At 49.0% G+C, this 24,689-nt stretch overlaps 1 protein-coding gene across 1 annotated transcript; it reads left to right on the forward strand.

Moving 5' to 3' along the window:
• Positions 1-2,401: 2,401 nt before the first annotated feature.
• Positions 2,402-24,572, forward strand: LFNG (LFNG O-fucosylpeptide 3-beta-N-acetylglucosaminyltransferase). The gene is made up of 8 exons (XM_081965864.1): positions 2,402-2,865; positions 17,821-17,869; positions 18,501-18,600; positions 18,752-18,905; positions 19,155-19,240; positions 20,140-20,305; positions 21,003-21,088; positions 21,579-24,572. The coding sequence occupies exons 1-8, from the start codon at positions 2,443-2,445 to the stop codon at positions 21,643-21,645; spliced, it is 1,131 nt and encodes a 376-aa protein (XP_081821990.1). The 5' UTR covers positions 2,402-2,442; the 3' UTR covers positions 21,646-24,572.
• The last annotated feature ends 117 nt before the right edge of the window (positions 24,573-24,689 follow it).

A 24,689-nucleotide genomic window follows, 5' to 3' on the forward strand; every position in this document is an offset into this window, starting at 1 on the left:
CAAGCTGGCCCATTAACAACATCCTTCTCCAGCAAGCCCAGTGAGAGCCCTTCCCATTTGGCACCAGGCCTGACAGACATCTCTCTCTCCCGCTCTCGCTCTCTCTCCCTCCTTTTCTTTCTTTCTTTCTCTTTCTCCCTCTCTCTCTCTTTCTTTCTTTTTCTTCTCTCTCTTACTTTTTCTCTTTTCTTTCTTTCTTTCTCTCCCCATCTTTCTTTCTTTCTTTCTCTTTCTTTCTTTCTCTCTTTCCTTCTCTCTTTTTCTTTTTCTCTTTCTCTCTTTCTCCTTTTTTTTCTTTCTCACTCTCTTTCACTTTCTCCCTCTTCCCACCCATCTCTCTCTTAATCAATCAATCAATCAATCAATCAGAATAGAGCTGGGAAAGATCTTAGAGGTCTCCTAATCCAACCCCCTGCTCAAGCAGGAGAGACCTTCTACCATTCCAGGCAAGTGGCTGTCCAATGTCTTCTTAAAAACCTCCGGTGATGAAGCATCCACCACTTCTGGAGGCAAGCTGATTAATTAATCCATTAGTTAACTCACTGATTAATTGTTCTCCCTGTTAAGACGTTCCTCCTTCACTTCTCTTTCATTTTCCCTTTCTCTCTCTCTCTCTCTCTCTCTCTCTCTCTCTCTCTCTCTCTCTCTCTCTCACACACACACACACACACACACAGGGGCAGGTAAGGGGGGGCAGCCTCATCCACCATGCCCCAAAGGCTGGACTGGGAGGGCAGGGAGAGGGCAGCTACGGACATGTTGACGCCATCCCCCACTGTTGCCCTGCTGTGATGACCAAAGACCACTGCAATTTTGCAACCGGCTGGGATAATGGGGGGGGGGGCTCTGGCGTGTGAAACAGATGCTCTGACACCTTGGGACCATGCACTGCAGGCTCAGGTGCCAAAGCCCCTTAATGGGGTTACTTGACAGGGGTGTGCCATCTTCTTCTTCTTCCAGCTGCTCTGGCACCTGGGGAGAGTTTGCATAACAATGCAGGCCCGAGTTGGCTGGGTTGGCTTTAGCCAATAACCCCCCCCCTCCCCCAATGAGTCTCACCCTAGAAGCAAGACCAAGTCAAACGTTTCACCACTTCCCTCCTCTAGTTATGACGGTAACTTAAGCTTTGTGATTAATGCGGGCGAAATGCTGAGCCCTTCTCCTTGCCTGTCCGTTCTTGCTTCCAAGGAAGGCAGAGAAAAAGCAGTTTTGTGGAGTCGGAGGCTGGCTGGGCAGGAGATGGAGGGGGGGCATTTTTGCATCTTCCCCCTGGGGTGGCTGGGTGGGGAGTTGGGGTCCAGCAGCATCTGGAAGGCTGCAGTTCGTAACCCCGAGAGGAAGGGAGCTTTGTTGGGTTCTGGAGCTCCGCTCCGAAGGTGGGCTTGGCCAGAGAGGGTCAATCGGCTCTGGGTCAGACTCAGACCCTCAGCGAAAATGGGGCTGGTGGGTTTGGGGGTCCCCTCTCCATGCCTGGGAATACAGCTGAAGCAAATACCGCCAATGCCAGGTCCTCCTAGGAGGGAAACGGCCTGTGAATGAGATGGGTGGGAGCCCAGATTTGACAGATAAATAAAAAGGAGGGTTTAGAGGAGAGCTTTTCAACCTTGACAAACTGAAGTTGGTTGGACTTCAATGGAAGGGAGGAAAAGGGAGAAAAAGAGAAACAAAGAAGGAAAGAAGGAAAGAAGGAAAGAAGGAAAGAAGGAAAGAAAGAAAAAAGGGAGGGAGGGAACAGGGAAGGAAGGAAGGAAGGAAAGAAAAAGAAAAAGGAAGGAAACGAAGAAAGAAAGAGGAAGGAAGGAAGGAAAAAGGAAAGAAGGAAAGAAGGAAAAAGAAGGAAAGAAAGAAAGAAAAAGGAAAGAAAGAAAGAAAGAAAGAGGAAGGAAGGAACGAAAGAAAGAGGAAGGAAGGAAAGAAGGAAGGAAAGAAAGAAAAAAGAAAGAAAGAAGGAAGGAACGAAGGAAGGGAAAAGGAAAGAAGGAAAGAAAGAAGAAGGAAAGAGAAAGAAGAAGGAAGGAAACAAAGAAGGAAAGAAGGAAAGAAGGAAAAAGAAAGAAAGAAAGAAAAAGGAAAGAAAGAAGGAAGGAAGGAAGAAATGAAGGAAAGGAAAAAGGAAAGAAAGAAAGAGAGAGGGAGAGGGAGCGAAAGAAAGAAAAAAACACCGTTGCTTTCTATTTACCTCCCACTCCACTCCCCCCACCCAAACTAAGCCACGTGGGAGACCCGCGACGAGCCCCCCTCCTCCCGTTGCCTCGTCCCACGCCCCCTCCTCTTTCTCTTTCATCCGTGGGCGGGGCGGGGGCGGCAAGCCCCTCCCCGGCCTCCTCCCTCTCCCCGCGCGGCCAGGAGGAGGGAGGTTTTAAAGGCGGGCGGAGGCGGCAGAGGACGCGGGTCCGGCCGGAACGCGGCGCGGGACGAATCCTCGGGGCTGCTCACGGCGCGATGCTGAACGGCTGCGGGCAGAAGCTGCTGCTCTCGCTGCTGGGCTCCACGCTGACCTGCCTGCTGGTGCTGATGGCGGAGCAGCCGCGGGGCCAGGGGGGCGGCCAGGGGGCTCTCCTGCTCCAGCGGGGGGCGCAGGGCTTGGTGCGGCGCTTGCGGAGCGGGGAGAACCTCGCCCGGGACCCCCGCCCGGCGATCGGCTCCTTCGGCGGCTACTTCAGCCAGCTCAGCCGGGCCAAGAGAGACGCCGGCGGGGGCAACGAGGGGAGGGGGCGGCGGCAGCAGCAGCAGCAACCGCCGCTCCCCGCCCGGGAAGAGATTTCGCCCCGGGACGTTTTCATCGCCGTCAAGACCACCAAGAAGTTCCATAAGGCGCGGCTGGAGCTGCTGCTGGACACCTGGATCTCGCGCAACAAGGAGATGGTGAGTGGGGGGTCTGGGGTCGCCTTTGGGGAGGGTGGAGGAGGAGGAGCGGCCGCTTCGCTTTGAAACCCCGCTGGGGAATCCACCCAGGCCGCTATCCAGGTGCTGGAACGGAGCGGCGCTCGAGGCATCCCTAGCAGCGCCCTTTCCCGGGCAGGCGAGCCCTCTGCACGAGCGCAGAGGCACTCTTGCTCGCCTCTTCCCGGTGCAAAAGCGCGGGGCAAAAGCGCGGGTGCCTGCAGCGATGGGGAGGGAGGGAAGGAAGGAAGGAGGGCGGGGAGGCGGCGGCTGCGGGCCCGCCGTGCCACGGGGAGCGGGCGGCGGGCGGGTGGGTGGGCGAGTCGAGGCAGGCTGGGCGCCTTGATCTCCGCCCGCCCCGCCTCTGGCCCCGGGGCTGGAAAGTGAGGAGGCACGCTCCGGCCCGCGCTGCCTGCCTCCCACCTCCCGCCGCTCGCTTTTCCCTTAGCGCGGCAGCCGGCGGCGGTTGGAATCCGGTGGCCCGCCTGCTTTGCACTCTGTGCATGCTCAGGGGTCTCCGGGGAAAGAGTTCTTGGCTGGGGGGGCGGGAAAATCGGAGTTTTGCCTTCTGGAGAGTTGAGGAGGGTGAAGAGGGGGGCAGTTTCATCCTGTAAGAGAGGAGGGGGTGAGCCCCTGTTGGTTAAGGCAAGGCTAAAAGAGGGGAAACTGGCACAAATTGCACGTGGTAATTGACTCTGTGTGTGTGTGGGGGGGGCGCTTTCCTGAGTGGCTGACCTAAACCCCCTGCATGTGGGAACTCAGCTGGAAATTTGGGAATGGGGTTGAAGTGTTGTGTGAATGCAGCCAGAGCTGTCTTTAAATTAGGGGTGTCAGGCTAAAGGCCTGGGGCAAATAGCCAAGGACTGGCCCACGGGACCTCTGCCAGAGAAAACGGGCTGGCAGAGGGTTGCATGAAGCCTTCATAGCTGAAAATGGAGCTCAAGGGCCCATTTTCGCTGGCAGAGCGTTCCGGACACCATAGGTGCCTCTCCTCCCCAACATGAGTGCCGTTGAGCCTACATTGGCCATGCTGCCCCCAGCCACCCCTGATGCGGCCCTCAATGAAATCGAGTTTGACACCCCTGCTTTAAATGCATGAATTGGGCGATGGGGAGGGGGCTGCATTAGCTGGTATCGAAGCCTTCTTTCGGGGCTCTCGGGTAGCTCTTTCCTAATTTTCTTCCTTGCTACAGACGGTTTATAAAAGTTGCTGGATGTCCACACCCTCCCTGTGGCTGGTGTTATGTCCCCTCCCCTATTCCGAGTGACAGTGGCTTGGTTAGCAGCAGAGGGAGGAAAGCTGGCTTAAATGTAGATCTGTGAGAATGATCTGGGAGTATGAAAGCTTTAAACTGGTTAAATAAATAAAAAAGACAACCTAACAGCATCTCATTTAACCTCAAAAAGAGGCGTAAAAAGCCATAAAACAGATGGATCCTGTTTGCATTTGAAAAAGCCTCCAGAGGTCTCCAACCTTGGCAACTTGAAGCCTGGTGGACTTCAACTCCCAGAATTCCCCAGGCTGGGGAATTCTGGGAGTTGAAGTCCGCCAGGCTTCAAGTTGCCAAGGTTGGAGACCCCTGGTCTAGGAAAGCCACTCTATTGTCACACAAGCTGGCTGGGGGATTCTGGGAGTTGAGGTCCACCAGGCTTCAAGTTGCTGAGGTTGGATACCCCTGGTCTAGGAAAGCCACTCTATTGTCATGCAAGCTGCCTGGGGGATTCTGGGAGTTGAAGTCCGCTAGGCTTCAAGTTGCCAAGGTTGGAGACCCTGGTCTAGGAAAGCCACTCTATTGTCATGCAGATTTTTTTTTAAAAAAAAAGCAACAAGATTTCATCCCCCACCTTGACTTGGTCTGATGACCCTTCCTCTATCTTTGCACCAGTGAACCCATGCTCCCCCCCAAAAAAACTGTGCACATGGGTATTGGGAAAAGGGAGGGTTTGTGATGTGGTGTTTTTTTTTTGATTGGTATCATTTGTTGAAAACGGTCGGGAGGACTCTGATTGACCTTTGTGAGTTTGTGGAACCCCAGAAGGGTCAAATCTAATCTCGGATTGGTCTTTCTCCTGACCTTAAAAACCACATTCCCACCACGGGGAAAGCCATAGTTTGTTTAGCTAAGATTTAGTCTTATCGGCTGCCATTGTTTAAGTCTGTGCGACACGTGACCCAAAACTAATCAAAACCGCTTGAATACCGGGTGTGTTTGCCCTTGCTTCGACAACTGGGTTCTGGAAGGGTTGCGCTCACAAACAAACAATGCAGTGGCCCAGGTGCGTTAATCTTTGTCTGGATTTTATCACTTCCCAGCTCTGATAAAGAGGCAAAAAATTTCCCTGCGCCTTTTGCAAGTTGTATTTGCAGGGAAGGACATGATTCAAAGAACAGAAGTGAATACATCCTTTTCCCCACCGTTTAGCAAACATCCTCTAAAGATGCAGTAGCCTTCATTCGAAAGGACGGCCTTTATTTCAGGAAACTGGTCCTTTATTCCATTTTATAAAGTTTTGTTTGGGGGTTGTTGTTGTTGTTGTTGTTGTTTTGCACCTTGAATTTTTCCTTTGGGAAGCCAAGTCGGAAACAGAAGCAATTCATTTTTTTAAAAAAAAATCCTTACAAACGTGTGTCAAATCTGCCCCCTTTTTAAGGTTCCCCTTTATTTTTATTTTCCCAAGAAAATGTGGCCATTGTGACTATAAGACTGTTTAAAAAAAAAGAGCATTGCTGGTTTCTGTAAGGAAGGAGAACCAGAATAATAGTATTTCTACCCTCCCCCCCAAACCCCCAACAATATATAATGCAGAGGAACAATGAGTGGGGAATGGCAGTCCCCCCCACCCCCCCTCTGTGGTCTGAGCTTTAAGGAGTCGGCTGAATTGTTTTAAAACCAGTTTACCTCGGGATCTCAGCCATGAGAATTACAAGTTCTCCTTTTGTTTGAGTTGCCTGTTTTTATTCCTCCTGGGGGCCCCACCCCCTCATTTTCTCCCCAAGGAGATGGGGAGGCTGGGGGGGACACCATGAAATGGCCTTTAGATCGCCAGACTGAGCTTGTCAAATTAGAAACTGGAAGTCTTTTTCTTTAATTTCAAAGGAGAAGAAAAGCAGTTTTCAGGCTGGTTTAAGGGAGAAAGGGAGGGTAACTTCTAAGCCTACTTTTCATTCACTTTCCTCTACATCTGTAGGAGATGTAGGAGATGTTTTGGGCCTTCTTGTAAGGTCTAAAAAAAAAAGGAGGAAATGGATGCTTGGTGGCTTTCATTATCCAGCTAGGTAACATCATCATGTTAGAAAGGAGGAGGATGTACAGGGGGGAGGAGGAGGTGGAGGAAGTGGAGGAGGTGGAGGAAGAGGAGAGGACGAGGTGGAAGAGGAGCTAGCGGAGAGGAGCAGGAGAACTGTGGGGTCCTTGGTGCTCTCTGAGCTTGGTGGTTTTCTTGCAGATGTTTCATGGGCCCAGCTAGGGAACATCATCAGTGCTAGGAGGGAATGGGGATTGTAGAGTGGAAGAGGAGGAGGAGGAGGAGGAGGAGGAGGAGGAGGAGGAGGAGGAGGAGGAGGAGGAGGAGGAGGAGGAGGAGGAGGAGGAGGCGAACAATAGTGGGGCCCTTGAGTTCTTTGAGTTTGGTGGTTTTATTGCAGACATTTCGCTACCACACTAGGTAACATCAGCGCTAGAAAGGAGTGGGGTTTGTGGAGCGCAGGAGGAGGAGGAAGAAGAGAATTGTTGGGTACTTGGTGCTCCCTCAGCTTGCTTGTTTTCTTGCAGACGTTTCACTACCCAACTAGGTAACGTCAGCAGGGCTACAAGGGAGCACAATCTGAAGATGCTCCTAGAAGTGCATCTTCATTGAGCTTCTCCTCTGCAGAATGGTAGGACTACATACCCCATCACGGGGAGGGATTGAGAATGGTTGTTGTGCCTACCTACAGGAGGCCAGCCTGGAGACCTTGCTGGGCCCTCCCCAGGCCCCATAGGGTCGCTTTAGATCCGCCTCCCACCTGATGGTATCAGTAGAGTTGGAGAACCTTTGCCTTCGGACGGCCCAATTGGACTTCAGCTGCTGCGGTTCTGGGAGGCAGCAACAGGCCCCCATCTTGGGAACAGCTCCCCCTTTTTTCCCAGCCATTCTGCCTCGTTTTCTGGGGAGGGGTGGGGTGGGGGGAGTGAGAAGAGAGTTTGTTCCACCTCGTTTGTCCTTTGGGCTTCCCAGCGCTTGGCGGCTCAGGTCTCACGCTGTCTCCCTAGGCAGGCTAACAAAGCCCCTTTTCTCTCGGGGGCCGAGGAAGGAGTCCCCGGCTGCCGCTTGTGTGGTACTTCGGCCGTGGGAACACAGGGAGGGGGGGTGTCGAGGGGGGGGAGGCAAGCTGGAGCTAGCAGTATCCAGGTCAGGCCGCATGGAGATGGGAGGCTGGATGTACCGGCCAACGGACGGACCCAACTGTGTTCCGAAATATCTCTCTTATGGGGCGAGCAGGAGAAAGGGGATGAAGCTAAAAAAAAACAACCCTTTGCATTTCTGGCCTGAGCCCTCCCCCACCCCCACCCCAAATAGCATTTTCAGGTAGTCCTCGACTTACACCACTTTGTTTAGGGACCGTTCAACGTTACGACGGGAGTGAAAAAAAGGACTTTAGATAGTCTTCCACAGTTCTGCCAGGATCAAAATTCAGGCGCTTGGCCACTGGTCTGTAGTTGTGACGGCCGCGGTGTCCCTTTTGCGACCTTTGGAGGAGCAAAGTTAGTGGGGAAGCCAGGTTCGCTTCCCCAACTTCTCCGCTGCAGTGGTTCGCTTAACGGCTGTGGCTAGCGAGGTCGTAAAATGGGGCCAAATGTTTTGCTGAAGAGAAATGTGGGGCTTGCTTGTGGTCGTTAAGTCGGCCTGTATCTTCTCATCCTGAGGATGCTGTCCTCCTTCCCCTCAACTCCTTGCTATGAGCATCACTTCCCCCCTCTTATGCTCATGTCCTTCTAGGTGGTGTAAATTCTGTTAAACTTGGTCCTTTCTTACTTTGCGGTGGGATGGAAGGATGCGCCTTTCTGTAAAAACTGGAGTTGCAAGGTTGGTGCATAAGGGTTTGTCCCTTGTAGCTTCCCTCCCCCCCCCCAAAAAAAGACGTTACACTGTGTGTAAACACACACACACACATCTACTAGTGACTTTCCAAACAATAGATGCTTCTCTCCTTGATTGAAGAACATCTTTGGAAAAAGCATTTGGAGATCATAAAACTCCACCACCATCGTGTGAAGATGGTAGTGGGGGTGGGAGGGAGAGGTTGATTAATTGCTTTAATGAAGCTGGGGTCTTTAATTGTCTCTCTCCAAGCCCCTTACGTGGGCCCATCAATGAGAAGCTGTGTTTCTTCCCCTCCCCCTACAATGGTTTTGATTTTTCCTCAACACAACATTCCTCAAGCCAGATAATTGGGATGGATTTCAATTCCCAGACTGGACTGCCATTTTGTCAGAAATGGTGTAGTGAGGGTCTCCTGCTTGGGCAAGGGGTTGGACTAGATGACCCCTTCCAACTCGGTTAATCTAAGCCAGGGGTGTTCCAAACTTGGGAACTTAAAGACTTGTGGACTTCAACTGGCTGGGGAATTCTGGGAGATGAAGTCCACAAGTCTAAAAGTTCCCAAGTTTGGATACCCCAGATCTAAACTAATCCCAGAATCCCCCAGCCAGCTGTGCTTGTTTGAAGTCTCCAACAAACACAGCTGGCTGGGGAATTCTGGGAATTGAACTCCTCCCCTCCACCTTCCAGTGTCTCAGGTTCAGAACCAGATCCAGATGTTTTTCTCAGCACTGCCGGGGGGGGGGGGATAAAAGTTGAATCTTTTGGCAGGTCATTTTTTCACGGACCCCCAAACCCATGGGTTAAGAAAATCTGAATGCTGCCCAGCCTGTGGCCAATTTTGGAGAAGCAGAAGTGCGTGGCACACAATCTGTCTGCGTCCAGGAAAAGCATCATCGCCAGCCTCTTCAAAGATTGACAAAGAGGACCCAAACTTTTGACCTCTGCTGCATTTTGCAAAGGGCCTGCAGTTGAGCCTCAAAAGAACTCATTCTTGTTGAGCGGAGCTTCTGCTTTTATCTCTGTCCTTCCTCTTTTGGGTCTCTTCCGAATGAGAAGGTGGAGTTTTTCGAAGCGCTTTGGAAATTCCGGAGGCACTGCCATCTGTGACGAGTATCGTCTTCCCCCCCACCCTGGTTTTTCAACCTTTTAAAATATCAATCTTTCCTCCCCTTCTGTTAAGGCGCAGATGATTACCAGGCAGGAGTCATCGCTATTTGGCGGTTAAATATTAAATGGCTTGCCCTGTAGGTTAACACCGTTTTCCACCTGGACTGCGCATCCTTAATCTCATTATCTCACGCTTCATTTGTTTGGATCGGCCAACTGGAATTGGGCTTCCTAAACCTTGCATTCTCCCCTCTGACTTGTTCTGCAAACCACAAAGAAAACCGTGGCTTAGCGCGATGTGGGAGTGCAGCCTCTTTTCCCATTCTTCTGGGGAAACTAACCAGCATCAAGCAAACCTTGCTAGTTTCACTAATGGGTGAAATTAGCCAGAGTTTCCTTCCTTTGGCCCACCAGTACGTTAGGCATTAAAGAAAGATGTGCGCTGTGTAAGTTACTAGCAGATGTCAAGGTGAGGGATGATCAGAGCAACTAACAGAATTTGCAGCTTGCGAGGTGTGCAAACGCCAGATGGAGTTTTGGGCTTGAGGCGAAAATGCAAATTCTCTGTGCTGCAACCTTTCCTGTTTTTAATATTTGTCTTCCTTTTCAAAGGAGAGGAAGAAGTGGAGGGGGAAGTAAGAGTAGGAGAGAGGGGAGGAGGAAAGAAGAGGGGAGGAGTGTGGGAGAGAAAGGGGAAGTAGAGAAGGGAAAGGAAAGGAGGAAAAAAAAGGAGGGAAGGAGAGAAGAAGGGAGGGAGAAAGGAAGAAGAAGTAGAGTTGTTAGATGGGTGTAGATGGGTGTATGGGATACTACCGTGTTTCCCCGAAAATAAGACAGGGTCTTATTTTTTTGACCCCCAAAATAAGTGCTTGTCTTATTATTTTTGAGGTGCAGGAAGCTGTGAGCGTGGTTACCTCATGGCTGCTGCTATGTTGCAATATTTTTTGGGAGGCTTATTTTCGGGGAAACAGGGTAGAAGAGCAATCTCAATTATACTTTTAACTTTAGGGGGAGGAAAAAAATGTTATAAAGGTTGAAAGATAACCCATATTATTAATAACAGTTATGAGAGTGTACATTTGTGACTGTACGTACGAGAAATAAAAATAAAACACGTTTTTTTTTTCAAAAAAAGAAGTTATCTTCCTTTTCGGTTGCTCTGAACGCTTTGAAAACAGTTATTACAAGAAGTGGAACCTCAGCTTACGCGCTTCCTTCCTGTGGTCGTAGCTTGAGCTGTAGGCAGAAACCTCTGCAAAACCACAAAATCAGCCCATAGACGAAGACGGCTGTACAACAACTTTGGTCAAATTGACAAAAAGAAAAAATTATTTTCCTTCTTAAGAAGGAAGGCGGATTGCGGCTGTGTTTTAGGACATCTTGGGAAATTGAATGGATAGGTTAGATAGGAAGATCCACTCTACACCTGGGTGGCTTTTTGGTTTTTTTAATTCTTTTTTTTTTTAAATTCCAGGCTTGTTTGGATACTGGGGTTGGCATTTTAGAATCTGAATTCTGCGCCGTTTTAGAAAAGCCAACTTGGGGATGGATAACGGGGATAGTGAGGATAGAAAGGCAGACCTGAATATCTTGAGCTTTTAAGAGAAGTTTGCAAGAGGACTTTTTTAAAAAAAAAAATGTTGCAGGATTCACTTAACAAACATAACAAAAAAAGGTTGCAAAATCAGGGGGACTCTCTTAAGAGACCTGCTTAGTGATGGAGATTCTGGTAGGTAGGTAGATAGAATCTATATCACTATTTCTATCTCTCCATTCATCCATCAATCCCCCCTCTCTCTCTCTCTCTCTCCTGTCCCTCCCTCCCTATCTATCTGTCTGTCTGTCTCTTCTGTCTGTCCGTCCATCTATCCATCCATCCATCATCTATCATCTCCTCTCCTGTCTAAAAACAGGGAGGGGATGGTTTCTTCCTCCTCCTTCTTCTCCTCTTCTTCTTCCTCCTCCACTCCGCAAACCCCATTCCCTTCTAGCTAAGATGTTGTTCCCTAGTTGGATAATGAAACTTTTGCACGAAAACAGCCAAGCTCAGAGAGGACTGAATACCCCAATAATCCTCCTCCTTCCTCTTCCTCCTCCCTCTTCCCCCCCTCCTCCTCCATGCAGAAATAACTTCTGACAGCTAATTCAGAGCTTAAAAACTTGGCCAGCCAGAGAGAGTAACTGGGGCGAACCAGGAAAGTGGCGGGAAGCTCCCTTGCCAAACTCCTGATGTGGTGAAAACTTTGCCCCGACAGGATCACACAAAAAAGCTGATCCTCCTCCTCCTCCTCCTCCTCCTGGCATTAGGAGCAGAGAGCGAGGAGGTCCTGCCTGCCCAAGGAGGGTGGTGGGTGGCCAGCAGTCTCTGTTGCCAGTGCTGGGCTTCTCCCCGACATGAGCTGGCAGAGGCGCCTGTCACCAAAATGCCAAAAGCATTTCTGGGGGGGTGGATGGAGCCTCTTTTTCTCAAAAGGATCCAAGGAGGATGGGCCAAAGGTTGCTTTTTTTCCTTAGAGAAGAGCAAAGGAAGAAGTTTTAAAAAATGAGCCCCCTTACGCCCCTGGAGAGGTCAGATTTGATCCTTAAAGGGCCTCCAAATAGAAATACCTTTCTTTCTTTCTTTCTTTCTTTCTTTCTTTCCTTCCTTCCTTCCTTCCTTCCTTCCTTCCTTCCTTCCTCCCTCCCTCCCTCCCTCCCTCGTTGCCCCTCTTCCCCAGCCGGTTTTCGACGAGTAAAGGGAAGGCATGATTTGCTTAACGACTGCGGGGATTTGCTTAAGAACCATGGCAAAAAAGGGGGGGCTGTGAAATCCGGGGCACGCTCGCTTAACAACCTCTTTGGGGCCACAGCCTCTTCCGAAACATGAGGACTAGCAGCTTGAGCTCAGAAGGGCTCGGCTGCCATGTAGATTTGACACAGGCTCGTTCAGACGTAGGTCGGGGGTGGTGGCAAAACCACATGCCAGCCCACCTGCCCTTCCCGCACACCTGGCCCCATCATAACAAACCGATCCTTTTGTCCTTTGGTTCCAGATTTGCGAGCCTCTTCCTTGCTGTACCCCTTGTTTTTCCCTCCTCCTTGGGGGAACTGGAGTGGGGGGGGCATTGTTTTCAGGGCAGCACATTCCAACACCCAAGTTTTCCACCCCTTGGCTAGAATTTCTGCCCTGGAGCAGGCAGGCAGAGGCAGGCAGGCAGGCTGGGGTGCGTGCCGCAATGCAGTCTGTCCACGCCTCCCCCACCCCCCCAGGTGGCTTCTGTGTACAGTATAAACACAGCTTCCCTTACTGTTTATACTCCAAACACAGGTGGAAGTCTCAGCCGGCTGCATTGGCAGCGCCGGCTGAGCTGGTTTGGCCCACTTCGCTACGGCTTCAGCTGGACTTTGGGGGTGGGGGGGTGGAGAGCCAGTCTTCTGCCTTTGCAAAGATTTGAAGGGTGGGGGGTTATCCCCGCCCTCACCCCACTAATGTTCCTGGGAAGTTTTGGCGCGATGGTTGGGGAGGGGGTTTCTGAATTGGGGGTGCTATGCTTTGGGCTCCTCTTCTGAGCCCCCCAAAAGGGAATTCCCACCAGCTCTATCCACAGCTCTCAAAGTGGGGTGTATGGCAAATGGGGGGGAGGGCTAGCTTCATGCTGGGAAGCCCCTCCCCCCAGGAGGTCCCCAACCTCTTGCTGGGAAGCAGCTGGGATTTCAATCCACTTTCTAGTACTTTGGGGTCTTCCTTCCTTCCCTCCCCCCCCCTCTTTCTTTCTTTCTTTTTTGAGATGGGGAAAGCCCAGCCTAATACTGGGAGTCCTCTACTTACAACCAATGCTGTCCGAAGACGTCTCCGTGGTCATGTGGCCGGGATGACTAACTGCCGAAGGCGCACAGAGCGCTGTTCGCTTCCCACCAAAGGGGGTCCCTATTTTTTCTACTTGCATTTTTTGACGTGCTTTTGAACTGCTAGATTGGCAGAAGCCCGGACAAGTCACGGGAGCTCACTCCGTTACGCGGCGCTAGGGATTCGAACCGCCAAAATGCCGACGTTTTCTGATCAACAAGCTCAGCATCTTAGCCACCGAGCCACCAAGGGTCAAACAAACAAACAAACAAACAAACGAGGTTAGCAAGCAGGAGGAAAATGGGCGCTTGCTAAAACAGGCTCCATTGTTTTGCCAAGAAGACCGACCGTTGGGTGCAACCTGCAAGGTTCTGGAGGGAAAACAAAGGGTTAATTGTCTCACCAGCTTTTATTACAGCTCCTTAAAATCAGGTTGCTCTTGGTGCAAAGGTCAGCCGATGCATGTATTTTTGTGTGGGTGTTGTGTTGGGTGCAAAAAAGGGCAAGCTCTCAATCTTGTGCCCTCCAGGCGAGAGATTTCTGCCAAGGGCAGTGGCAGGAAAGGAGGGGGGTCTTTCTCTCAGGGAAGTCACTGGTGGGCTTCTTGCTAGCATGATGCACCAACCCAGCAACTTGGAGAAAGTTCGCATCTTTTCATTTGACGGCTCGCAGCTTGGCCCCCTTTTTTGGTGGACAGGAAGGGGAAATGAGTCACGAAAGCACGGGGTTGGGGGGAATAAGGGCAGAAGGAGAAGAACTCCCGGTGACCATCAGGGGGGGCTCACCTACTGAAGAACCATCTCGTGGTCTTTCTTCTGGGGGGATCCTGGATCCCCATTCCTAAAACACTAACCTGGCGAGAACGGCTGGGTTGTTTTCTGATGGGACTCTGCTATTGTTCTCCAGGACTCCATACATCCTGTGTTTCTTTCAAGTGCAGCGTTTTAAGAAACAATGAGGTTTCCTGTCTATCCCCCAGCCTGGGACCCTTGGACAATGAAGGCTCCGGAGTCAAGCTAAGGGAGAGAAACCGTCTCTCCCTTCCCCTCCTTCCTTTAGTTTGCAAAAGCTCATTTTGGCAGAGACAAGGAAGAAGGGCGGCCAGGTCTGGTTGTATCTCTGGAACAGAGTGAATGTCTCCTTGCTTAAAAGGGGACGAGGAGCTGCTCCTGCTTGGTGGGACACAGTTGCTCTTCCAAGCAGGATGAGAAGATCTACAGAAGATGGATGGTGTAGGACAGGGGCTGGCAACCTGGCTCCACAATTGATGGGGCTTTCGGTTAGGACGGGTAGAGGAAAAAGGACGCCGAGCTAGGAGGAGACTCTATGGTGGGGGGAAACGGACTTCCGGTCAGCAGAGGAAAAAGGATGCCGCACTAGGAGGGAGACTCTATGGATGGTTAGGACCTTTGTGGCTCTTTGAGTGTTTAAGGTTGCCAACCTCTGGTGTAGGGGAAGGAGTGGCAGAAGCTGGGGGCGGAGTTAAAAGAGGAATCGGCCTAGAATGCCTAAGTAGCCACAAACAAACTACGCAAGTCCAGCCACCTTGAGTGCCGTTGAACCCTGTTGAATTCAGAGCATGTTTCTGCTGTTAGTCAAGAAGATTCCTGCAGCGTAGGCTTTTAGCAATAAAGCGGTTCAATTGAATCTTCATCTGTGTCTGGTCTTCAGTGCTTGACAGAGGTTGGCCAAGGATTGACTCTGGTATAGCAACTTGGTACACATGTGGAGAATAACAGAATAACAGAGTTGGAAGGGACCTTGGAGGTCTTCTAGTCCAACCCCTGCTCAAGCAGGAGACCCTACCCCATTTCAGATGAATGGTTGTCCACTCTCTTCCTAAAAAAAACCTCCAGTGATGAAGCACCCACAACTTCTGGAGGCAAGTCCTGATCGCCACCATCATGCGTCTCCTCAAAAGGAGGGGCTTCTGGGAAGTTCCATTATTTCAGTGCCTTTATAATTTCAGGGGAGGGAAGGCCAGATTTCTGGAGGCCTCACGCCAAGGTGGGGTCCCCTTCCTGTTGGAACAGCTCAGCTGGGCTTCTCCTGCTTCTGAGAAGAGGCGTTGGTTTGATTCTTGGCATCTTCCGGAGAAGCAGCCTGGGCATTAATCAAATAAAAACATAATGGTCTCCCTTTGGGCTATTTTTAGCAGGCTGTGGATGAGCAGGAGGCTATTTTTGGGTGCGGAGTTGCTAGCGACGGCAGGCCTGATCTAATCTAGTAAATATGATGGATTTCTCCTCCCCCCCCCCCTTCCCTTCTTTTCCTTCTTTTTATGACATTCCCGTTCAAGGGTTTCCAGCAGAACGTGGCCTTTCCTTGTGAGCAGACCGGCCACAACTCCGGTTCCTTTGTTGTCCTTAATCCCCGTTGCTTCGAGAAACTCTGAAACAACTCAGGAAGATGGTTTAATCCTTGACTAGGTCTCCTGGATTTAAACGCAAAACTCCAGATGACCACAAGGGGAGCCGAGGAGTTTGGTTGCCTTCTGGAGTTTTGTGAGTCCTGCTGGGGTCTTAACTTGACCCTTCATGGCTTCCCTACCTAGCCAAAAAGCAAAGATGCAATGGGGCGGAGATGAGCCAAACCTTTATCCATATACCTGCATGGGTTTTTTAAATATAGGTAAAGGTAAAGGTTCCTCTCGCACATATATGCTAGTCGTTCCCGACTCTAGGGGGTGATACTCATCTCTGTTTCAAAGCCGAAGAGCCAGCACTGTCCGAAGACGTCTCTGTGGTCATGTGGCCGGCATGACTCAACACCAAAGGCGCACAGAACACTGTTCCCTTCCCACCAAAGGTGGTTCCTATTTTTCTACTTGCATTTTTTACGTCCTTTCAAACTGCTAGGTTGGCAGAAGCTGGGACAAGTCACGGGAGCTCACTCCCTTACGCGGCGCTAGGGATTCAAACCGCCCAGCTGCTTCTCCGCAAGATGCCAGGGGGATCAACCGGAGGCAGAAATGTTGGGAGGGGGTTGCAACTGTTTGTGGCAAGAGAGGTAAAGAAGGCTCCTCCTGCCCCGTCTCCTGTCTGGACACCTGGTGCAACTTTGCGGTTTTTTAAAACACGCCAACTGGGATAGAGGTTTATGGCTTGTTTAAAGACGGCGCCGTGCAATTATCTCGGTTTGCAGGACAATAAACTTTTCTGTGATTCTTTTCCTGCACATACTTATGGTTTGGGGGCTTTTTTTGGAAATGGAAAGACAGATTATCAATCACGGGGTGGGGTTGGGGGTTGGGGGGCTGACCTCTGAATCTTCAGGGCCAAACCTTGAAAGAGCATTCAGGGTCTTCTACAAAGGGCCAGGATGGGAGGGGTGGGGGAGGAGGGAAATCTCTCTTTGTTTTCCTTCTCTGGGAGTCTCCCCGGTTTCTTCCCTCTTTGTCTCCCGCGCTTAAACCAAGTTTTTGGCTGTAGACACCCTTCCCAAACATCCCGGGCCTCCCTCTGGTTAACCAGCCCAGCTGTATGCTAATTGGGAGCAAGTTCCAGCCTCCCCTCCTGCGTTAAGTTGGCTGCAAGACCATTGTTCCAAATCCCTTTGCTTCCTTGGCGGAAACTTTTTTCTTTGAATGGAATGGGAACCAGGGGAGGGGGAGGGGGGAAGAATACCCTATGGTCCAAATTAGAGAGAACAACACTCTTTCTTTCTCTCTCTCTCTCTCTTTCTCTTTCTTTCCTTTTCTCTTCCTCCCTTCCTTCCTCCCTTCCTCTTCTTTCCTTTTCTTCCTTCCTTCCTTCTTTCATTCCTCTTCTTCCTCCTTTTTCTTCCTCCCTCCCTCCTCTTCCTTCCTTCCTTTTCTTCCTCCCTCCCTCCTCCTCTTCCTTCCTTCCTTTTCTTCCTTCCTTTTCTTTCTCCCTCCCTCCAGCCTTTCCTTCCTTCCTTCCTCCCTCCCTCCCTCCCTCCCTCCCTCCCTCCCTCCCTCCCTCCCTTCCTTCCTTCCTTCCTTCCTTCCTTCCTTCCCTGTCTTGCTTGGGCACGGCCATCCTCTCTCCTCTCCCAACCAGATCCTGAAAAAGGACCCTCCTTGCCACCCTCCCCCCCCCCGCCGCAGCCCTCCCAGACAGGCAGCAGATGCCAGGGCCTCCCTCCCTCTGTCAATAAGAAAGTGCAGCCAGGCAGGTGGTGGAGACGGCAGGGCGGGGCAGCCTTCACCCGTTTTGGCTTATGTTCAGGTGGCCGTTGGAGGTGAACCACTTCCAGGCAAGGTGGGGCGGGGCTGCCACCCGTTATCAGGCCAGCCTAAGGGGCAGGTGTGGTGGAGGATGGAGACCAGAGTTGGCAATCCCTGGATTTGTGGTGGTCAAAGCAGCTTAGTAGATGGATGATCCCAGAAGGTGGGAGGGGTTAGACCTTAGAAGGGTTGGGGGTGTGCAGAATCCCCCAATTAATGCAAACCCTCAATGCAATATTCCAAAGGCAGCAACAGATGGACAGGTGAAGGTCACCTGGAGTAAGGCTAAGCCCACCTTTTCCTTTCTCCCTTGACCTGTCCAGGCCTTTTGAAATGTTTCATCAATAATCTCTTTGCAATGCAAATGAAGGTTTTGCTCCAGGCTGGGTTGATTTGTGCTTTTATCTTCTTTCAAAAAGTTCTCCTGGGCCGTGAGCTCTACCTGAACTCAACCTGGTGATGCTTACGGGCATCAAACCGCTTGCTTAAAACAATTACTCGGCGTTTGCCCCAAAACATCCCAAGCCTGGTTTACACCCGGCTTCTAAACTTCAAACCATGATTTATGCAACGGAAGGTTGTATGCAAATCCCCGTCAACGGCTGCAATTTGCATGGGGATTTGAATGAATGCAATCTAGATTTGTGACCATCGGGATGACCAAGCACCTCGGCTTGACATGATGGAAGGCAGCACATTCCTAAATATTTTTTCCCCTCCTCTTTTTCAGACCTACATCTTCACCGATGGCGAAGACCAGGAGCTCAAGCAGAGAATTGGTGAGTGGATGGGATTTCCTCTTGGGGAGGTGTTGAAAACGTCCCTTTCTTACAGACCCTTATGGTGGGATTCCCAGGGAATGGGGCCGATTAACTTTCCCCAGGGGAGGGGGGGAAGGTGGATACTTACTCAGTGAGTGTTTAATGAGGACCCCTCCCCGCCTCCCAGGCTAGTTCAGACCCTCCTATTCCTCTGATGCTAATGAACTCTATTCATGCCTCCAATTGATTCCTCTCCAGACAGCCAAAGGAGTAGCAGGTGGCAAACGATGAGAAAAGATTGGCATGAATAGCGGGACAAGGAATTCTCCCTCCTGTTAAAAGGGGGGGGCTGGGAAAGATCCAGCTTTCTGTTCCACTTCCCACGTTTATCCTTTCTGAGATAACACTTGACTGGGTTAAGGCTGGGAACAAAGGAGCTTCTATTTGGTCAACCAGGAGAAGAGTTAGAATGCATCGGAGTTTTTCTTTGTTGTTGTTAGTCACAAAGTCGTGTCCGCCTCCCATCATGTGTCCCACATGGACAACGTTCCTCCAGGCCTGCCTTCCTTTTTTTTCCTTTTTTGAATTCCGTAACTTCATCTTTTAAGGCAATTGAATGTTTCCCCACCCCCCCCTTGTCTCTCTTCAGGAAACGTCATCAACACCAATTGTTCTTCGGCTCACAGCCGCCAAGCCTTATCCTGCAAGATGGCGGTGGAATATGACAAGTTCATTGAATCTGGACGGAAGTAAGTGCAGAGAAGAAGGCTGGGTTGAAATGTTTGAAGGGAAGAGTTCTTGGGTTAATAGCTGCCTAAGAGATCACAGATCAGTGATCTAAGAGTCTCGGCATTCCGTGGCTCCTGACCTAATCCACTCTTGTTTCCATCCTTGTGTTAGGTGGTTTTGCCACGTGGACGATGACAATTATGTGAATGTCCAGATGTTGGTCAAACTGCTCTCCAGCTATGCTCACACGCAGGATATCTACATTGGGAAGCCCAGTTTGGACAGGCCCATCCAGGCCACCGAGAGAATCAGCGAGAACAAGATGGTAAGCCCACCCGGAGAATGAAGGGACTTGTTGGGGAACATTCGGGCTTGTCCATGTGCATCTTCTAAAGGAACGGACTCTCCTAGTTCAAAGGAGTCATCCCTTTTTTGGGGAAGACCTTGGATGGGATTCTCTATCTTGGTCCCGACTATCTCTGGGAAGTTGGCCAAAGCTTTGACTCCATGTGCTCTTCTGGGTCAAAGAAGATCCTTCTTGAGTCTTCATCTCTTGATTCTTCTCATCCCACAGCATCCGGTTCACTTCTGGTTTGCCACCGGTGGTGCTGGTTTCTGCATCAGTCGTGGTCTGGCACTGAAGATGACCCCTTGGGCCAGGTAAGAGACTTCATTTCGTTGAGTGTAAAATGGTTGCAATATGAAAGCTGGAGGATGAAAAAAAATATAAGCAAGGTATACACATCAACCAGGGACGCGGTGGCTCAGCAGCTAAGATGCTGAGCTTGTCGATCAGAAAGGCAGGCAGTTCGGAGGTTCGAATCCCTAGCGCCACGTAACAGAGTGAGCTCCCGTGACTTGTCCCACCTTCTGCCAACCTAGCAGTTCGAAAGCACGTAAAAAATGCAAGCAGAAAAATAGGGACCACTTTTGGTGGGAAGGGAACAACGTTCTGTGCGCCTTCGGCGTTGAGTCATGCCGGTCACATGACCACGGAGACATCTTCGGACAGCGCTGGCTCTTCGGCTTTGAAACGGAGATGAGCATCACCCCCTAGAGTCAGGAATGACTAGCACATATGTGCGAGGGGAACCTTTACCTTACTCATCAACCATGCCTGACACATCTCAATGGTGGTTACATATCAAACTCCATAATATTTATGAGCTACATTTTAGCATCTTTGATGCAAAAGGCCATTTCTTAAACATACAAAGGAAGTTACTTAGTGGGACACCAAAGTTTTAGCAAGTTTCCCCCTTAATTTTTCCAAATTTCCCTACATTCTGCGTTTAACCTGTTGGAGACCCAGTCGTGACACATTCAAACTATGCTTAACAAGTCTCGTTTGAATATGACACAGGAATCCCATCTCCTGACATTCTCATCAGTTGGATAAACACCTTCACAAATTGCATTTGCACCTACACAACTATAAATCGCAGGGCTTTTAACGTTGGAGTTTAATCCTTTGTGGGTTTTCAAATTGGGAACAGATGGAATAATAATAAAACCTGCTTTTTCTTACTCTTCTCCAATTCTCGTCCCTTTCTCTCCAGCGGTGGACACTTCATGAGCACTGCGGAAAAAATTCGTCTCCCTGATGATTGCACCATTGGGTACATCATAGAATCTGTCCTGGGGGTGAAACTGATCCGAAGTAATCTTTTCCACTCGCATCTCGAGAACCTCCACCAAGTGCCCAAGTCCGAGATCCATAAGCAGGTAAAAACGCTAAAGGGTTTAAGTCACTCAGACCCAGAAACAAAGCATTAAAACATTCAGACGTTCAGATATTGGGAATCTGAGTCAAACATACCCCAGCTGAAATCATCCTGAGAGGAAGGCTACCAAGTTGGCCAGGAGACCCACCATCTCTCCCCCCCCAAATAAATGTTCTAATGAATTGCTATTTTGGGATGGACAAAGCCATCTTGGCAGCCACTTGGGGAGAGTTGCCTAAAGAATAACAGAGTTGGAAGGGACTTTGGAGGTCTTCTAGTCCAATCTCCTGCTCAAGCTGGAGACCTATCCCATTTCAGATAAGTGGTTGTCCAGGCTCTTCTTAGAATCTCCAGTGAACGAGCATCCACAAGTTCTAGAGGCAAGCTGTTCCACTGGTTAATTGTTCTCACGGTCAGGAAGTTTCTCCTTAGTTCTAAGTTGCTTCTCTCCTTGATTAGTTTCCACCCATTGCTTCTTGTCCTGCCTTCAGATGCTTTGGAGAATAGCTTGACTGCCTTTTCTTTGTGGCAACCCCTGAGATATTGAAAAACTGCTGTCATGTCTCCCCTGGTCCTTCTTTTCATTAAACTAGACATACCCAGTTCCTGCAACCGTTCCTCCTGTGTTTTTAAAAGGAGCATCTCTTTGCTGGCTTTGTAGCTCAATCTTGCATTCCCCCCCTTCTTTTTCCCCCAAGGTCACTTTGAGTTATGGGATGTTTGAAAACAAGAGGAATTCCATCCATATGAAGGGGGCTTTCTCGGTGCAGGAAGATCCTTCCAGGTAAGAATCGCATCTGCATGAAGGAAAGAAGTTAAAGAGGTGGATGGATGGATGGATGGATGGATAGATAGATTTTGTCAGAAGTCCCTCAGGGTTCAAAGGAATTATTTCCAAATGATGAGAATTACTTCTACAACCTACAACTGTTGGGCATCCACGTGTATTTGCAGAGCCATTTCACACAACCCAGGCAGTCCTCGACCTGTGACAGCAATCGGGCCCAACATTTCCACGGCTAAGCAAGACGGTTGTTAAGGGAGCTTTGCCCCCCTCGTGCGAACTTCCTTGCTGCCGTTGTTAAGCTAGTCACGCGGTCCTTAAGTGAATCTGGCTTCCCTGATGACATTGCTCGTCAGAAGGCCGCACAAAGGGATCGCATCCCCCCCCCCCGAGACGTTGCAAATTTAGATCCGAAGTTGTACGCTGACACTGATCTGGCTGTGTCCTTCTTGACCTTCGTCCCAACACCTGTATTTTTTTCTTCTTCCAGGTTTCGCTCGATCCATTGTTTGCTGTACCCGGATACGCCTTGGTGTCCGTCCGATGTCGTATACTAAAATATCTCGACGTCCCCTTAACCTCGTCCCGAGTTCTCCGGTATCCGAAGAGCTTCCGGGACCTGTATTTTGAACGATTGTGTCTGTATACCTGCGTCCTTCGTTTGCTGTGAAGCAATGCGCTCCTAATTACTGTGGTTAGTTCACAGTGTGTGTATTTCCACCGGCTGCTGCGTGGTCTTGTCTTCCTCGCCACAGCCGTCTCCCGGTGACTATCAGGGTATAAATATTTTAGAAGCCCCCAATGCAAGAAGCAATTGTGATGGGGTTGTTTTCTTCTTCTTCTTCTTCTCCAGCCCTCCCTTCCTTTGCAAGGGCTTCAAGGGAGGCTGGTTGTATTTAAAAAGACCTTTTTCTATCGGCCACCTGTTGAAGGCGACTTTGCGGGTTTCTTGTAGAAAACTCTGCCTTTCTCCAGAATATTTTGAGAGGCGCATCCTTTCCCCACCCACCCACCTCCATTTCTCACGAGCCGTGAAAAGCCCAAAACGCTGTGCGACCTGCCAAATTCTTAAGCACTTTTAAAAACCACGTGTTGCTGCTAAGGATGCTAAGCAGCTATGGGGTTGCCCCCATTTGAACTGGTTGAAAGAAAGGTCCGGGAAGCGTTTCTCAAAGTCGTAACTTTCAGACGGATGGATTTCAATTCCCAGAATTCCCCAGCCACCTTCCACACAAAGCCTACTGGCTGAGGAATTCTGGGAGCTGAAGTCCACCCTTCTCGTAATTTTGGGGGAATTTTGGCAGTTGAAGTCCACTTGTCTTAAAGTTACCCAATTTTGAGAAGCGCCGGACTAATGCTTAATCTATGTTGTGTTTTGGGCTGTTTGAGGCTATTGACACCTGCAAGAGGGCGTTTACAGCATTGTAATCAAAGCCAGGATGTCATTTTGCAGATTTTTCACACCCCTCTCTCCCCCCCCAAAAAACCTGGTCTTTTTCAGCTGGGGTCCTTTAGCTTTGTGGTACTCCAGTTCCAATCATTTTTCTGGCTGGGAACTATTGGAGTGAGACTTTAACATAGCTAGAAGATGTCCCTATTTTTGGCCATCCACTGTCTTTCTTTCTTCCTATTTTTTACATAACCTTCCCCCCCCCCTTTCCTGCTTTTCTAGGCTCCGTGTAATTTTTCAGATGAAGGTTTACATAGGAAAAAAAAGTTTTTTGCTGATTTGCTCTGTGTTTTTGTCCATTTTTTGTGGATGTTGTTCCTTTCCCTCGTGCTATTTGCAGACTTTCCCTCTGAGAGGTAGCTTTTCTTCCCTTAATTCGTTTAGAGCTGGTCTCTTCAACGTTTGCCTTTTGCAGTTGCACTGAAGGGAGACTCAAACGATAAATAGAGGTTTGGGGGCTTTGGGGGGGCAAGGAGCTAATATCTTCTCCTTTCCATCCTGGTCTCCATGCCTTTACAGAAGCTTCGGTGGGCTTCTTATGAGTAAACAGGCAAAGGATTGCAAAACTGCACCTAAGTCCAGAATTATGGAATGTACCCTTAGTTGCATTTAATTCTGATTTAATTTAATTAAAACGATATTTAATACCAAATGTAAGCAAAGAATTGATAGCAGATTGGAAGACTACAGCTCCAGAAATCCTATATATATATAATGACAACGTTAGCCTATGTAGATTCAAAATTTTAGACCCTTTGAAGATGCAATTATTTTGATTCTACTAAATATAATTTATATATATATATATAATGAGCAATCCTCTGTGGAGTTTACTGAGGTGGAGATGCTATCCTGTTTCCTGGATTTGTTCCCAGGAAAGCACAAAATGTTGGCTCGCGACATAGTGGCCCACCTGAATTAATATTTAAGTAAGTAATTTAAGTAATATTTAATTTTACTTACTGTAAGTAAGTCTCTTAATTTTACGGACCAATTGGGAGGAACCCGCGTCCGTTAAAGCCAAATGTTCATAAAACCCAACGCTACGTAACACCCGTGAATGTTACGTGATGTTCATAATATTTATGTCCTATACACCCATGTACTTTACAAAAAAAAATATCCTGTGCGCATGGTCTGATTTGCCAAGCTGTTGTTTGCTGAAGCCACTCAAATTCAGATATTGTCTGTTAAATCCAAAGTCTGTTGAATCAGGGTCTGTAAAATCGAGATGTGATCGTAGCAACATCCAGACTCAAAATTTTTGTGGTTGGTAGGAATGACTTGTGTGTTAAGTTAAAAGGAGTATAAAGATGTTGGAAGCAATGGAAGATTTCTCTTGTACGTTGGATATGCTGGTGATTCACTGTCTCCCTTCGCTGCAATTTTTCTGTCTCAGGGAGATTTGGCTGTAGCATTTTCACCGCGAGGAGTTGAATTTAACTCTCCTGCAAAATGCCGTATAGCTTTTTCTTCCTAGGTCCCAAAGGCAGAGACGGGAGAGGCGAAAGCTTCCCTTGCAAATGTAATAAAAAATAAATTAAAAAAAAACAACCCCAACAACAACAAGGCCCATACTGGGTAGTGTTTGTAAATATTTTATTGCAACAGTGTTATTTACTGTGCCTTTTTTGTGTGAAAAATGTTGAGTCCTGTGTGATTTTGTCAAAGGTGGGTTTAAAAGTGTTTTTTTTTCCTTCGTGGATCAGCAAAAAACAAAAACAAAAAAAAGGAAAATGTTTTTTTTCCTGATCTGTTGAAAGAACAAAAAAATGGGAAAAAGTTATGTGTCGTTTGTCACTTACCTGTAATTTATAAATCCCAGTATCTGGGAATGTTATTTTCTGTAAAGTAGTGTACATATATATATTATGTGACTCTCGCTATAAATATATATATATATATTAAAGAGGAAAAATGTGTGGGAGGGAAATAATGATTAATATTCTCAGGGAATTAAACCTGATCACTGCCACAGAGTGCCTGTGTCTTCTTTGTGCTTTCAATAAAAGAATTTGTTGGCTAATTAATTACTTGAAGCTTTTCTGTTTTGTTTTTTACCACTTGCTTTCTCTGCTTTCCTGGGGGATTCTGGGAGTTAAAGTCCACACCTCTTCAAAGAAAAGACCAGACGATCCCTTCCAGCTCTGT

Source organism: Natrix helvetica (assembly GCF_964273705.1).
Source record: "Natrix helvetica genome assembly, chromosome: 13".
NCBI lineage: Eukaryota > Metazoa > Chordata > Lepidosauria > Squamata > Natricidae > Natrix > Natrix helvetica.